The sequence below is a fragment of the Coloeus monedula genome (genome assembly GCF_965178545.1).
Source record: "Coloeus monedula genome assembly, chromosome: 15".
Taxonomy (NCBI): Eukaryota; Metazoa; Chordata; class Aves; order Passeriformes; family Corvidae; genus Coloeus; species Coloeus monedula.
In genome coordinates, this window is record NC_138795.1 from 5,737,381 (window position 1) to 5,753,345 (window position 15,965).

Genomic DNA, 15,965 nt, shown 5'->3' on the forward strand with positions numbered 1-15,965 from the left:
TGAACCAGCTCAGCTCTGGATGGATTGAAGAAAACAAAATGTTCTTGCACACTGGTGCGAATGAAGCCTGGTTTGCGACGGCCTCACGTTTCATGGTTGATTGATTTTAAACTGTATTATGCAAAGGCAGCGGCACGTCTGCTCTGCTTGTGAGGCGCTGTAGAGCCCACACATGGTTGTGGAGTGAATCAGGAGGTGAGGGAAAGAATGAGGCAGGTCCCAGGCAAACAGCCCGGTGTCTCCCAGAGGAACTGGCTGGGGTGGTGAAACATGCTGCACTCCCCACCTGACAGCAGCTGTCCCTGGCAAAGGGCTGCTGCTCCCAGGCTGAGCCACACAAACAGGTTATTGTGCACTTTGCTGCATTGTTGGCTGTGGTGGCTAAAATCACCCTCATTTCATGGCACAGAAGCCAGGAACGTGCCCTTCTTGAGGGGTAATCTGGACGCAAAACCGGTGAGGCCTCCTTGATGGCAATCTTTTTTTTTCAGTGAATAGCCAGGTTTTGCTGGAAAAATGAGCCATGATGAGAACTAAACCATGAAAGGAGAGCATCTGGTTTGATTGAGCGTAATCCACCTGCAAAATGCCCATGGGAGAACTGATGAGGGAAGTGATGTGCAAGGTCCTTGGGAGTCGGGGAGAAAGAACCAAAGACTGACCCTGCAGACGGGGACATGGAACATGTCCACTGCTGGGCAGAGTCCCAGACAGACTCCAGTGCTCCCAGGGTGACCGCTGTCCCTAATGCCATGCTCACCTTTCAGGGCAGTGTTACCAAATGTCACCCGAGCTTTCTCCAGTCTGGAGGGATCACTTAAAAAGATAACGGAGAAAGCAATGAAGCCTATCAAGCCCACATAAAATGCTTAGTTGTTGAGCTTTTAAAACTACTCATGAGCTGTTTCATGTAATTGCGATACATTAGGAAACAAAACCTGCTCCACAGCCCCAACCTCTGCCAGCCACTCCCTCAGCAGGGCACAGGTTCCACCTGCACTGACATCCTGCTGGTGATCTCCCTCCCTGCGCAGCTCTTCCACTGTGTGCGTGGGTTTGGATTGTTTTTGGGGACACACAAATGAGCCCTCGGGGAATGTGCATCATCCTTATATAAAGTCTGATCTACTAAGCTCCAGAGTTGCCAGCTTTCAGCTGTTTTTCTCGGCACCTGCTACGCAAGAGTTACTGACCTTTTTGTTGTACGACTCTGTGGTGAGGGAATGCATCTCCCTTGCAACAGGTTCAGCGTGCCCCAGACCGCCTGGGACCCCGTGCCCAGCTGGCGCAGAGCTCTCCTCCGCCCGGCGCACGGCTTCAGCCCGCGCGTCCGACTCGTACCCCGCACCCCGGCTGCTCGGAGCCCGCCAGCATCCCTGCCTCCCGGCTCCGAAGCACCCCCCACTCCCCCGTGGCCCGGCTCGGGGCGGTCGGCACCCACCTGCACACCAACCCCCAGCCGGGGCCGCCCCTCGCCCTCGGCGGCGCCCCCGGTACCGCGGGCTCCGTTACGAAACGCGGCCGGGGCGGGGCGGCGCGGGCGGCGGCGGCCAATGGCGGCCCGGGGAGCCCCGCCACCGGCGCCCGCCCGGGGTCCCTCCGGCGGGACGGGGCGGGCCGGGCCAGGAGCCGCAGCTTCCGCCGGGCCGGCCGGGGAGGGAGCGCTGCGGAGCGCGCTCTGAGCGGCGGCCGGGGCGTGCGGGCACCGCCGGCTTTAGGGACAGCTCCCCCGACCGCTGCCATGAGCGGCCCCTCCAGCCCGAGCTCCCCGCCGCCCGGGGAGAGCCCTTGCAGGCGGCCCCTCGGGCTGGACCTGCTGCGCTGCCCCTGCTGCCGCCTGCTCCTCTGGGAGCCGGTGACCGCGTCCTGCGGCCACTCCTTCTGCAAGCCGTGCCTCGGCGGGGCCGGGCCGTCCCGCTGCCCGCTGTGCCAGGAGCGGCTGGAGCTGCTGGGCGTCGGGGCGGCCAGGTGCAGCGTGGTGCTGTGCGGGATCCTGGAGCGATGCGTGCAGCGGCAGCGGCGGCTGGCCGGGCTGGCGGAGCGCGTCCGCGACCGCCTCGCCCGCGGGGACGCGCGGGAGGCGCTGAGGATGGCGCAGAGAGGGGTCGAGCTGGGTAAGGACCACCGGGCTCAGGGGCTGGGAGTGCGGATGGTGGGGTTGGGGGTGCGAGGGGCCAGCCCAGCAGCAGAGACGGGGAGGCACGGGCTGGGCTGTTGCAGCAGGTGGGTACCAGTGTGGGTACCAATGTAGGTCACCGTGTCCCAGCAGCTCAGTGCACTCCAAGCCTGCACGGTCCAGAGCTGGAAGACGTGGGAAGCTGGAAGTGTTGTAAGGGAGGGCTGGTGTGGATGGGGATGGGAAGGGGGAACGCAGCTGCTGGGCATTTCTTCCATATCCGTGGATGTCCGGAGGTGCTGGGAGCGGTGGGCTGTCAGGCAAACCGCGCTGCTCATCCCCGGCCAGGCCCGCTGCCTGTGTCCCATCGGCCACGTGCCTCTGGAGAGGGAAGTGCAGCAGATACTCACATCTTGCAGCCCGGCAATATTTCAGGGTCAGAGGAAGAGCTCTGCCCAGGGGGGTGGCCATTATGTTAAGTGGTTGGGACTTGTCCAGTCCGGGATGGACACGTCCTCTCCCCCCAAAGCCTGGCGAGGACACAACCTTGGCGGAGCTGCTGTGCCAGCCCCATCGTGCCGGTCAGCCCCCAGCCCGGCCCCTTCTGCAGCCGGCTCTGGCGAGACATTTGGCTGCAGGGCCAGGATCGGGCCCGAGGGGTGGGGTTTGATCTGCTTCAATGTGTGGCTGTAAGTGGATTTCTTGGAAAGTTAATACTTAAATAAAAGGGGTTATACAATGTGTCTAGAGCAGGGGGTTGGGGCGACGGAGGCAGAATTTCCTTTCTCCACGTCGTTTCTATGACAGCACTGAGCTCCCCTCCCGCAGCGCAGGCTCTTTTTCATCGCCTGCTGCGAGACAAGTGCCAGAGGTTCAGGGTAAGCCTGGAAACGAAGGGCTGAGCGGACCGGTCGATCCTGGTGTTGGCAGCAGAAACCAGGTCCTTTTATGCAACCTCCAGAGGCATCCATCTCTCACTGCACACCCTCCTTCAGAGCAAAGGCCCATGTACACTTCTCTAGTACTTATTTTCCAGGCTTTTGCCTGATCGGGGTATACAATCACACATTTCTTTAAAAATCCCTTGTGAGTATAAAGAGGAAGCATTGCAAACTCTGTCCTCACTCTTCCCTGCACGTCTGTTCCCCGAAAGACAGGAAAGTCTGGCTGAGGGCGACAAGGAAATTGCAGTCACAGCCTCAGCTCCAGTGAACCCGTGCTTGCTGCCAGGGGCTGCCAGGCTCAGCCACGTGGGTGGTGCTTTCAGGATGCGTTTTCCAGCTCCTGCAGCCTGCAGCCAGCTTTCGGCTGCACAACTTTTTACAGGCTGCCTTTCACTTTGAAACAGAACCACTGATAAATGTTAGACCCTCGAGAATATTTTATTTGTGGTGTGATAGGGCCGGTTTGCAGTGCCCTGTTCAGCCCAGCCTGTAGCCCAGCTTGCTTTGCTTGGGTGGAAGTAAACTGTCAACTTTTTATCTTCATGTTTTCTGAGTGAACAACAGAGAAATGTAGTGTAACGTGTAGCACAGGAGGCCCTCTGACATGCCTGGAGCATGGAGGCTGGTGAGTCTGTGAGGCTGCCAGCTGGCTGATGGCCCTGGTGTGTAATGATATCATAGATCAAAAATAGCTGTAGCAGCAGAGAAACGCAGGATTCATTGCCCTGTTTTACACATCTGGAATGGGTTTTTTTTTGCCAAATCAGTCGTTCTATTGCTGGGCTGTGCAAATGTTTGAATGGGTTTGCCCACATGGAAAATAAGCATCTGGACTTTGTACCTATTTGTTCATCCTTACCCGTCCTCAGGGGCTGGGATATTTCACCTGGATGGGTGCTTGTGGGATGGGGTACTGAGCAGCAAGTTCCTATGTTTCCTGACTCGAGCCCTAGGGTCTTGGCTAATATTATAAAGGAAAACAAGCTGCCAGGGACCAGGTGTTGCTCTGCTGCACAGCTCAGCATGGCCAGTGGAGAAGTGGTGCAGGAGTGGCTGTGCCTGGCTCTGCTGCTCTCTGGGTTAGGGTGACAGCAGGTAGGGAGCAAAGTCTCCCTATGCTCCATGCTGGGCACGGGGACAAGGAAGCAATAGCCATGGCAGAGTTTCCTCCTCTGTGATAGGCAGTGGTGTGTGCCTGGGCAGGGTGACAGCAGGGGCAGGCAGGGAAAGGGGCAGATGCTTCCTGCACCCGGCTGTCATGGAGCTGCCAGTCCCGACCTGCAGCTTGCTGGCAGAGCTGCATCAGCACCGTGTTTGAACTGGGCCAGGAAGAAATGCTGCTGGGCTTGGAAGTGCAGGAGACATCACTAACAGTGATGTTTCCTGATGATTGTTGATCAGCTGCCAGCCAGGCCCATGGACTCAGCTTGCCCCTGAGAGAGCTCCTGGCCCTTCAGCAAGGCGATGTTGCCCACACCACATTTGCCACAGCAAATGCAGCAGCAGTGCCTGCGAATGGTGCCTTATTTATGATACAGGGCTGGTCTCAGTGCCAGCATCCTGCAGGGCCACCAGAAGTTACCTGTGCTGGACCTACCATCATTCCCCCAGGAACTGGGAGCCAGTGGGAGGACCAGCCTGACACTGGAGGCCTCCCCAAGTGGACCAGAGAGCAACAAGTCTCCAACCCCAACCCTCAGCAGCTTTGAGCCGATGCTCAGAGCTGGGGGGATGCAGGACTGGAGGCACAGACCTGTTACCTGAGCTGGAAAAGCAGCACTGCACTGGATGTAGGTCACCTCCATGAGCTGTGATGTAACGGGGTGGGTCTGGGCATCTCTGCTTTTCAAACCCACAAACATTGCCACACCTGGTTACTCCATGAGTGTGGGCTCTTGGGGTGCTGCTTCCTCGCTCTCCCTGAAATCCCCCAACCCAATTCTGCCACTGGCAGTGCTGATAGGAAGGAAGGTCTTTATGTGGTTTTCTGAGGCAGGAAAGAAGAAGATATCGCTGCCAGTTATTTAGAAAAGGGCAGGAGCATGTAATGCTTGGTGTCATGACTAGCAGTGGCTGTGGGACCTGTGCTCCCAGCCCCCTGACATCCCGTCAGTGACATCTCGCTGACAAGCAACTGGATGCTCAGTTCTCTTCCTCTGTTTTGGGAAATCTCAGCCTTTCTCATACTTGGAAACCCCAAGTCAAGGGGTCAACCCCAAGCCAAAGGTCCTGTGGTGCAGAGGGATTCTTAGACCCCCCTGGCTTCTCATCTGCCCCAGGAGAGCAGTGACAGCCAGGTAGGTCTTGGAATTAAGGTATCCAGCACTGCAGTCTTGTTTGGTAACATGTTATTGTGACTCTGCTAGGTGAGTCACATTGCAGAGCCTCCTGTGGCCACAGCCCTGTAGGGACTACGTGTATGGTAGAGCTTTTATGCTGCATCCCAAAAAGATGGATGAAAGCCCAGATCCAGATGGCTGAGCCCCGAGGCAATGGTGGGGCCTCTTGGCTGAGAGTGTTTGGGGAAGATGGAGGAAAAAACAAAGGGAAGAGCCTCAAAGAGTTTAAAACTGGGTATTTAGGGGAAATAATTTCCTTGCAGAAACTTACAGGACCTGTGACTCCTGCGGAAGAGCACTGCAGGACCAGGCTGTGCTCAGCGTGAGGCAATGGCACAGGGACTGACTGTCCCACTGTGGTGGTCTCTCCCCAGCCTCACCCAGCCCCACTGCCTCACCATGGGCTCATCACACGAGTGACCACATTTCTCTTTCCAGCCCTGGACTGCAGCTCCCTGCGGCTGTGCCGGGCAGAGGCGTTCGTGGCACTGGGGCAGTATCCTCAGGCACTGGAGGACCTGGATGCTGTGTGCAGGGCTGAGCCTGGAGACCACCAGGTGAGTGAAGGCCACATCCACTGGAGCCAAGTATTATTGTACAGGAGCAGTTCCCCGCCTCCTGAATTCTCCAAGCCAGTGGATTTATCCTGCTCAGAAATGCACTTGACAGACCCATTTTAGGTTGCTAACCCAGCTGGCAGGTGCTGTGTTGCTCTCACAGGAGAGGTCTGGCACCGTGTCCTTCCTTCCCTCCTTCTCCAGTTCTCCCTAGGCTTGGCTTTTACAACTGCTGCACTTTGGAGAGTCCTGGGGTTTTTTTAGCCAAGTCTGAGCAGGGGATCAGTGACATATCCGGGTGCTTTGGTTTGGGATGGGAGCAGGCAGGAGGGACATTCCCCCAGGGCTTGCATAGGAGCTGAAGGGGCACACGCTCAGCTGGTCACTGTCTTATAGTCACCACAGGTTTTTCTGCTCTGCAGGCCTTCTTCAGGAAAGGGAAGGTGCTTCTGGAGATGGGACAGAGAGCTGAAGCCCTGCTGGCCTGGGAGCACTGCTTGACACTCAGTCCCCATTTCCAGCCGGCTCGGAGAGAGATGGAGAAGGTGTGTGGGCTCTGCCATGGTGGGTTCCTGCGCTCTCACATCACACAGGGAGATGTCCTTGTCCTCTGAAGGACTCAACAGAGTGCTCAGTCAGCACAGACACCTCCTGCAGTGAGCAGAAGGGTGCTTTGGGGAAAAAGAGGGAGCCTGGCAGCCCTCCCACCCCCCTCCTTTTTCCTCCTAGCATCCCCCAACCCTTGCTTTGTCCATGCAGATCCTCGGGGAAGCCGATGCTCCTCAGCCACACACAGCTGCTGCACACCTGGGTGATGCTCACCTGAGCTCAGCTGGTTCCCAGGTCGGTGAAGGGAGCACAGCACTCCCATCTTCCACACAAGCTCAGGTAAGAGCCTGCAATATCTGAGTCTGCAAGGAGACTTAATGCCCCTCTGGGACATCCCACTTGTCCAGTGACAGGAAAGGAGGTGTGATACGGGGAGATTGTGCAGGACATGTAGCCATGTTTACCTGGTGGTGTGCTGGGATGAGAATCTGCAGGTTGTGGAGGGTGGGAGAGCAGGTACCATCGGGGCTGATGATGGGGACTCGGGAAATAGAGGAGACTTCCTCTCTCTGTTCATCTCACTACATTCAGGAAGAAAAAAAAGAAAAAAAGTGAGTTTCAATTTTTTTCATCTATAAAACACACTTGAGAATAGTTCAGACCATTAGCAGCTGTTAAGGGCAGCTTGTATTTTTCTCTTTGCTGTCTGTAAACAAACTTAGGGGGTTTGGAGAGAAGAGGGAATTCAGAAAATGGGCTCAGATACATCCAAATAGCAGTTGGTAGGTCTGACCAGAGTGAACCCATGTTTTAACCATGTGATGGGCAGCAATGTTCAGGCCATGCTTCTGCTGTCCTGCAGATGCAAGATGTTAATGTACAGCAGCACACCGGAAAACCTCCTGGTGCCATCAGGCTTGGTGGGACAGATGGGGCTGTGCATTCAGAGGGAGAGGAGGGTTTGGGCTCAATTTCATCTTGCTGTGCCTAGGATCAGGAGAGAGAGCTGGCAGATGGCCGAGGGGGTGCTGGGTCTGAGCACTGCCAGGGTACAGCCACCCCTTCCCAGCCGGGGCGACAGCAAGAACCGGAGACTTCGGCAGAGAGTCAGGGCCAGTGGTTGTTGGGTGAGTGTCATCAAAGGTACCACAGTGTTGTCTCATGTAAAATACATCTTTTAAATCCATTTTGGCACTGAAAACTTGGTGTTTGCACTGTATCCAGCTCAACAAACAAATATCCCATGGGCACATGATGGGGCAGCTCTGGCCAGGACATTCTCTGCTTGTCATGCACGTGAGGAGGATCTACCTGATCTTCCTGTGTTGAGCTGGTGAACTTTTGGCTCCAGCTTGGTGACAAGTTCTTGCTAAAGCCAGTCATCACTTGTTCCCTCTGTGGAGTCAGGACAGCCTTTCTTGGTTTCCCATGGGTTTAGATGGGTTTTGGTTTAGAATAAATTTCCATGTGGGGGACAGGACATGTCATGAGCTGGGGAAGCAGCACCTCCATCAGCATTAACTTGCCATCAGTGTCCAGCCAGGTGGCTGCCACATACCTGGGTTTGCATAAAGCAGTGATGGCTCATGGCAGGTCTCCAGAGACTTCCATCCTGGAGCTTCTTGGGCCATCTCACTGCCCAGTGCCTCAGTTTCCCTGCCTGAAAAAGGAGATACCACCTTTCTCCACCAAATACCATGAGACCCACTGACACTCCAGCTATGGATGAACATGGGTGGGTTAACAGAGGGGTTTATGTTGCATTTCCTAGTGGTTTTGTTTTTCTTTGACACTTTCAAAGCACTTTGTAGGGCAGTTATGCCTCAGAACAAGGTCAGAAAGCAAAGATTAATTTTCTATATTGAAATGGGGGGTTGTCTTCTCTTCTCTTTTGCCACTAGATAACAAGGAGGAAACAGCAGCAGCAAAGTGTACCCAGCCATGCCTCGGGGAGTCACTGAGCATCTCTGACTTGGAGTGCTCCCTCTGCATACGGTGAGTTCTCCAGCAGGAGAGCCTTAAGGATGAGGAATTAGCACCTGCTGGGTTTTCTTTACTGGTGTGCATCTTTCTTCACATCTTTGTACAAGCTCAGTCCTGAGTACTGCTGATATGTAGGTTTCAGTAGAGATGAGAGGGGAAGGCAGGGGCATGGGACACCCTGCCAGGTGGCAGAAGCTCAGATCACCCTGTCTCAGGGTGCAGCATCACTGCAGCTGTATCCCTTGGGACATAGATGTGGAGGTGGGGATGTTCAGTGGGGTCAAAGACCAAAAGCAGTGGTTGCCCTTTGTACCTGCAGGCTGGGACAGGAAGGTGTCGCCCAGGGAAATTCCATCCATGATGGGGATATTGCAGACCTAGAGAGGAACATTTCTGAGCTCTTTGCCTGGTGCAGGTGGAAAAGGGAACGGGTAGAGCCTGTGTTTGTCTGCTGGCTCAGGGCTGGGGAGGGGCTGGTGTTGTAGTGCCACAGGGCATGCTGAAAGCAGGCTGTTATTCCTGGTGTGTCCCAGGACGTGGGGGAGTTGTGCAAGCGGCTGCTGGCAGAGAGCTGGGTGGGTGTTGCACTGCCAGACGCGCAAGTCGGTCAAGGTCTCCTGCACGGCAGCTTTTTCCAGGTCTGTGCATGGCATGGGGGAGAGAAATTTAGGCTGCATCTGATCTGAATTATGTGAATTTGGGTGTCTTCTGAAAGCAGAAAACAGTGTTCAGGAGGAGTCAGGGCTTTCCCAAGACCTTAATTTAATTTCTGATCCTGGAGCTACTTGTGGGCAACTCGAGTGCTTGTTGCTGGCTCTGTTCCTGGAGCAGGGGAGGAGGCACTTTCCTGTCACTGCCTGTTGTATTACACACTGCTGGGGGTATCAGGGGAACCACAGCCCTGGCAGGACCAAGGGGTGCCATGTGTGTACTGATGGGGTCCACTGGGATTCCATCGAGACCCAGCAGAGATGGGGAGCAGAGCTCAGGCCAGGAACAATTCTCATCTTACATCATTGTGCAAGCCCAGCAGTCTGGGCCCAGCCTTTCTAATTAAAAGACTAATTAAAGTCTGTGTCTGCTGGACTTATCTGTGCTCCTTTCCCTTTGTTGTTCTCTGCAATCCATTGACTGTGATCATCCTTTGCAGGATGTTCTTTGAGCCAGTGACGACGCCCTGTGGTCACACCTTCTGCAAGGAGTGCCTCGAACGCTGCCTGGACCACCGGCCCAACTGCCCCCTCTGTAAACAGAGCCTGAGAGAGGTGAGGGCATGAGTCCCAAGGGATGGAGCCTGAGGGAGAGCTGGGAACCAGCTCCAGCTGCTGGCTGTGTGCCCAGGGCTGAGGTGGGAAGGTGCAGTGCTCTTAAATTAGCAGCTCCCTGGCATGGTGGTGTCAGCTCCACTCACATGGGAATGACCAGACAGTTGATAATTAAGACCAAGAGATTCATTTCCACAAGATGCCACAGTGATTTAGTGAGATTGTAAACAGGAGAAAAGAGAGAGAGAGAGAGAAGCAAATCCTAATTACTTTAAAAAATGGAAATGGATGGGAAACCTGCTAGCCTGGAGATTTGCTTTAATCTTTAATGAAAAGGGATTCGGATGAGACCATCAGGGAAATTAGGTTGTCATACAAGGACTGCATCACTGTCAGAGACAGGACGCTGCGCTGGATGGGCCCTGGCTCTGAGCTGTGTCTGGAGGTCTCGGTGGAGCTGACATCCCATCCTGCTCGATGGCTCAACATCCCCCAATGGGTTTTATCCCTGACTTTCTCTGGTCTAAAATTACCTTCAGTTCCAATAAAAGTGAGCATGATTCAGAGTCCGGCAGGGCCCCAGGGCTTCCTCCCTGTTCTTCTCCAACCTATTTTTGGGTCTAATTCCTTTTAGTACCTGAAGGCTGGGAGGTACAGCCCCACGGTGCTGCTGCAGGACATCATGCTGGCCACCTTCCCCACACAGCTGGCTGAGCGCCGGGAGCTGCACCAGGCAGAGATGGCAGAGCTCTCCAAGTAAGCAGGGACTGCTCCTGTGTGTGTGTGTGTGTGTGTGTGCACATTGGGACTTGGAATGCGCTCTGAGGGGGCTGTCCACACCCCATACCATTGCTCTGGCTTGGTTCTGCTCAAGTGATGTCTGTCCCACCTCCAGGATGACATTGCAGCAGTGCTGGTGGGCGTGGACATGGCCAGTGGGGCACCTGGGGGTGAGGGACCATCTTTGCAAGGAGCTGTTTTGTGGGCAAAATGTGTCTTTGGTGAGCCAAGTGGAAGCTTTAGTGTTGCTCTGCTCACTTCTTGTGGGAAAGGACACACCTGGTTTAGGGGAGCAGCTGATGCAGAGCTATTGGGATGAGATTTGCTTCGGGAGGCATCACAGTGGTTTCTCCTTCTGTCCCTCAGCCTGACCAAGAACATCCCCATCTTCGTGTGCACGATGTCCTTCCCTGGCATCCCCTGCCCTCTGCACGTCTTCGAGCCTCGGTACCGCCTGATGATCCGGCGGTGCCAGGAGAGCGGCTCCAGGAGGTTCGGCATGTGCATATATGAGAATGGGAAAAGGTGAGCTCCTGGGCAAGCCTCTCCTTGCCCCAGCTGATTTGGCCCTCTCTGCCTCAGCCCCAAATGTCTAAAATACTGAGTAGAAAGATTCCCTATCGGTGGCATCTCTCAGATAAAATCAGCAGGGAGGTGGTGCGTTCCCCACACTGCAGAGTGAAATGGGATCAAGTAATGAGGCCAGCATTGGAGCTGCACAGAGCCAGTGGCGGCTGTTAAACACAACATTCTTGGAACAGCTTCTGACTCAGGATGTCTCTGAGCTCCATGGTTCTCTGGCTGTGACCTCCAGCTCCTCTTAGTGAGCACTGGGAGGAGGCTTGATTGAATATCTGAATTTGCCCCTGCCCAGACAGCTTGTTCCTGGGCCTTTTCCTGCTTTGGAGATGGTACCTTCAGGAGAAGCAGCCCTCTCACCACCCATTACCCCAGCTCAGCCCCTGTTTTCTGTCCCTATGTCCCTGCAGCTTTGCTGACTACGGCTGCATGCTGGAGATCCGTCAGGTGGAGCTGCTGGCGGATGGGAGGTCCTTGGTGGACACCATCGGCCGGCAGCGGTTCCGGGTGCTGAGCCGCGGGCACAGGGATGGCTACCACACTGCTGACATCGAGTACCTGGAGGACAGGAAGGTGAGGGCTGGGCCAAATCCTGGGCTGCAGTGGGACAGAACCTCCCCATGGACACCCGTGTCCCTCTTGTGTCCGTTCAGGTGTCCGGGGAGGAGCTGCAGGAGCTGCAGTGCCTGCACGAGAGCACCTATCGCCTGGCCCAGCGGTTCTGTGAGCACGGAGACCTCCCCTCCAGGCACATCCTGATGCAGCATGGACCACTGCCCGAGAAGGAAGAGGACATCCAGGTAATGCCCTGAGGGAAGGGATGCACTAAGCAGAGTACCAAGAGAGCCTCTGAAGTGGTGCTGTTCTGCACTAACCACCCTGCTTCCCTACTCGGCTTCCCCCCAGCATTAACAAAACAAACCCAGTTTTTCACCCCTGTTGCAGCATCTCTCATTCATAGAGTTGGTAGGGCTTGTCTTGTAAAACTGCTTGATGTTTCTTTATGGTTTTAAACTGTTCTTGGAAATGGAGCACTGAGTTTCAAAATCTTTCCCAGAGTCTTTTCCTAAATGAGAACTGAGAAACTGAACTGTGTGGGTTTGAAAACACTTTGGGAAAAAGCAACGAAACAAATTGGCAAAGAAGCGAACCCTGCAGCTTGTTGAGTCTGCAGTCTCCTTTCTCACTGTGATCCTTTGAGACAGCCACAGCTGGCCAGAGGTGAGGAGCTAAGAGGACAGGATCCAATTTGCTTGTTATACTGCTCTGACAAATTCAGATTCTGTAGGAAAAAACATCCCAAAATTTAATTTTTGCTCCTTTAGGAAAGTGTTTCCTCTCTGGATCATTACAAATATACTCTTGCTGGCTTGTCCCAGGCTAAGGCTGTCCTGGCCAGCACTCATGTTAATGATGTGCTCTGGAATTACAAAACTACTCACCCTTCCTTCAGCTGAATTGAGCTTTTCCCTCATAGTTTGTCTCAGGTTATAAAAAAGCCACTTTACAAAAGCAGTGCCCAACAGCTGTGCCTGCATGGCCTGTACCTCACCTCTTCAAATGATGGCCAGTGTCCCAAAAACATTGACCATGCAGGATTTGGGCCACGTTTACAAAAAGCACCAGCTTAAACAAGGAAATGCACAAGATATTTCATTGTCTCTTTAGTATAGACTTTTTACCAGCTACATCTGCATCTGGAGGCTCCCTGGGGAATGCTTGTCTGGAAGTTAAATTAGTTTGTCCAGCAGTTTCGAGCTGGGACAGACAAAAGGCTGTTCAGAGGAGTACCTTGCCCAAAGCTGGCGTTGCTGTCCTGACAACAGCAACTGTTTCCCATCAGATGCTGCCTGAAGGCCACCCTTGCATTCACCTCGCGGCTCCTGATGTGGGGATCTCTCCCTCTCTCCTCTCCAGGCTTCAGCAGACGGCCCGACGTGGTGCTGGTGGCTCCTCTCCATCCTGCCCCTTGACCCGTCCTACCAGCTGAACCTGCTGTCCTGCACGTCGCTGCGCGCCCGCCTGTCGCAGCTGCAGCACATCCTCACGGCCCTGCTGCAGCAGCCCCCGCCCCGCCACCTCCTGCCCGAGCGCAGCCCCCGGGGCCGCGTCTGACCCGCCCTGCCCTCCCTCGGGACGCACCTCCACCCTTGGGTTTCTCTTGTGTGTTGCTCCACGGTTTGAGTGTGGTTTGAGCCCCCCCCCTCCCCGCCAAAATAGTGACCTCAGCCGTGAGCTGGGCACCCTCTGCCCGGCTGCAGCAGCAGCGACACTGTGCCATCCGGGCCACCTCTGTGAGCTGCTTGGTGCCACTGCTGCCGTGCTGTGCCACCAGAGGGGATACTGGGATGCAGAGCTGGGTTGTGTCTCCAAAGCCCAAATCACTTGCTGAGTGGCTTCTGCACGGAGGAGGATTCTCCTTAGGACAGAGGACTGAGTGCAGGGATTGCCTCACTTTTGGTTCTTTCACTTTGAAGGACAGCTTAGGGGTTTTATAGATGGTCCTGCCCCCTGCAGCAGATTTAGAGGCTGGGGAGAGGTGGCATTGGGGAAGCAGAGAAGTGCCAGTGGCTTCCCCCATCCTGGGGAGCTGGCTGTGCCACTGCTTACAGCTTTGACTTAGTTTGTATTTGAACAAGAAGAAAGGTTAAATTAAACAGTCTGAAACTCATGGTCCTGCTCCTAACCACCTCCATGGCCACATGGTGAGGAGATGGTTCTCTTTGAATGCTCTCAGGTCAAGACATCCCCTTCCCACTGCTCTGCTCGGTGCTGTGCTGTGTTTGCTTGCCAGGGCACTGCCAGGCACTCTACTGACTGCTGGCTCCAATGCTGTGAAGTACCGTGGGAGGGGGCAATATGTCAGCTTTGGTGCTTTTCCCCCTACCCAAAGGCTGCTGTTCCCAACCCTGGCTGCGTTCAGGTTACAGGGTCGGACCTGGGGGCTGGGAGGAGCTGATAGCACAAGGGAGTTAACTCAGAAAGTTTTGTTGTGAGACTTTCTGCTCCTTGACTAATGCAATTTTTCCCTGTTCTGTGTTTCTTGTGAACTTTCTGCCTCCTCAGGAGAAAATCAGGATCTGAGCCAAGGCTGGACCCTTGCACTTGGGACTGAGAATAGTTCAGTGTCCCCCAAAAGAGCACAGTGAAGTCAAAGGGATCCACATCTTTGGAGAGGTAGGGAGGGGGTAGGATCAGTGACTGAGGCCATGAGCCACATGTCAGGGAGCGAATGCTTGGCTGCTGCTTGTCTCTAGACACAGGGCAAAGACTCTCTTTGGACAGACCAGGCCTCCATTGGAAGTCCTGAAGATTTGGGATTTTTGTTTTCATCCATAATTTCAGTGGCTTTGGATTCAATTCTAGGAGTGACAGCCACTCAGTCGTTGGATTACAATTGCTTCTGGAATTTTATCCCTGCATTTCTCAAAGGCCCCACACCCCCTCAGAGAGCTGTGGGGGAGCAGATCAGTGCAGTGATCCTTACTGCAGGTGTTGCTGGGCTGAGCCTGGGGTGGGAGACTGGGCGTAGCTCCAGAGAGGTCCCTGCTCAGGGCCACCACCTTTCCCTGTCCTTCTGTTTCCCGGAGTGAGAAGTCCCTGTCCCTCCTCTTCATCAAAGTGCCTCCCTGAAGCGACAGTCAGGAACTGAGGGCTTGCTCCCCAGGAATCTCTGTGAGCACAGGGCAGCTGAGGACAGCTCGGAGCTGGATTTGCTCCTCTACCTTTGAGCTGTGCTGCTGGCCCAGGAGCACCACGATTCCCAAGGAGCCATATCCCTGGGATGTCAGATTGGCATGGGCTGGGGTAGGTGATGAAGGGATGCTCTGTGGTCCCAGGGCAGGTGGCAGGATGACACTGAAGTTTGGGAAGTGCCTTTCTTTCCCCAGGATCAATGTGGGCTCACCCAGTGACATCACCACCCCAAGCCACTCACCTGCCCCGAGTTGCCATTTCCCCAGGGCTGAGAGGTCTCTGTGGATCTCTCCAGCAAGGGGCTGGCATGGGGGCACGCAGGGAGAAGTGTGGCTCTGCACTGTGTCACACTGGGGAGGAGCCAGGGATCAGAGCTGCATCTGCCTGGCTGCTTTGGGAAGGGATCTGTGCAACTTGCTCCAGTTTGCTTGGAGCACCTTCGTGGTTTTTATTACTATCTTTGCTCTTGGAATTAAATTTTCTTTCTGATCATTGAAATAAAGACCTTTGTTGTTGTTTTGTTGCTGGTGTTTAACTTTCAGCTGCTTGTTAATAAAAGTGCTTGGGCATCCCCAGGGAGATCTGGGGACATGTGGAGAGGTGACACCCTTCAGACAGCAAGGTAGGGCAGTGACCACGGTCCAGCAAGGGCAGGTGGCAACAAGGGGAAAAAATCAAGTGGTTTTGCTAGCAGAAAATGTGTGAAATAAGACAGGAAGAATAAGCTCCTGCCTGTCTTCGCAGCTAAAGGCTTTGGGGAAGGATGGGAGCAGAGATGCTGAGCAGTGTGGGATGACCCTGGAGGCAATGTCCCCAAATGCTGTGGTGAGCATCTGTCTCTGTCCTGCCTTTGCAACCATGGGCAGAGGGCTGTGAGCTGGAGTAGGTTAGATTTTGGCAGCTGGTATCCAGGGAGATGTGCACAGGCTCTAAAATGAAAGGGTGGTCCTGCATGGAAGGTGATGTCCTGCTGGGACAGCTCTCGCCTGTCTCTTGCTCCCAAGTCTCCTCTTTCCTGGGCTTCCCAGAGGTGCCATCCAGAACCAAGGGCAAGAAGGGAAGTGCCCAGCTGTGCTGTGCATCTTTCCTGGGAACATGGAATAGCTGTCACAGAAAAGCAGAGGGCTCAAGAGGTCTGAGATGGTGGATAACCCTAA

At 54.8% G+C, this 15,965-nt stretch overlaps 1 protein-coding gene across 2 annotated transcripts; it reads left to right on the forward strand.

The window, feature by feature from the left end:
- The first annotated feature begins 1,606 nt into the window (after nucleotides 1–1,606).
- Nucleotides 1,607–15,247, forward strand: LOC309578720 (LON peptidase N-terminal domain and RING finger protein 1-like). 2 transcript variants are annotated; one of them, XM_082291533.1, is made up of 13 exons: nucleotides 1,607–1,911; nucleotides 1,969–2,114; nucleotides 5,838–5,956; nucleotides 6,379–6,501; nucleotides 6,716–6,844; nucleotides 7,497–7,632; nucleotides 8,407–8,500; nucleotides 9,639–9,753; nucleotides 10,388–10,509; nucleotides 10,900–11,058; nucleotides 11,523–11,685; nucleotides 11,766–11,912; nucleotides 13,030–15,247. In XM_082291533.1, the coding sequence occupies exons 1-13, from the start codon at nucleotides 1,742–1,744 to the stop codon at nucleotides 13,225–13,227; spliced, it is 1,821 nt and encodes a 606-aa protein (XP_082147659.1). In that variant the 5' UTR covers nucleotides 1,607–1,741; the 3' UTR covers nucleotides 13,228–15,247. The 2 variants fall into 2 exon arrangements, with proteins under 2 accessions (XP_082147659.1, XP_082147658.1); XM_082291532.1 differs by having other exon boundaries at nucleotides 1,607–2,114.
- Nucleotides 15,248–15,965: the final 718 nt, after the last annotated feature.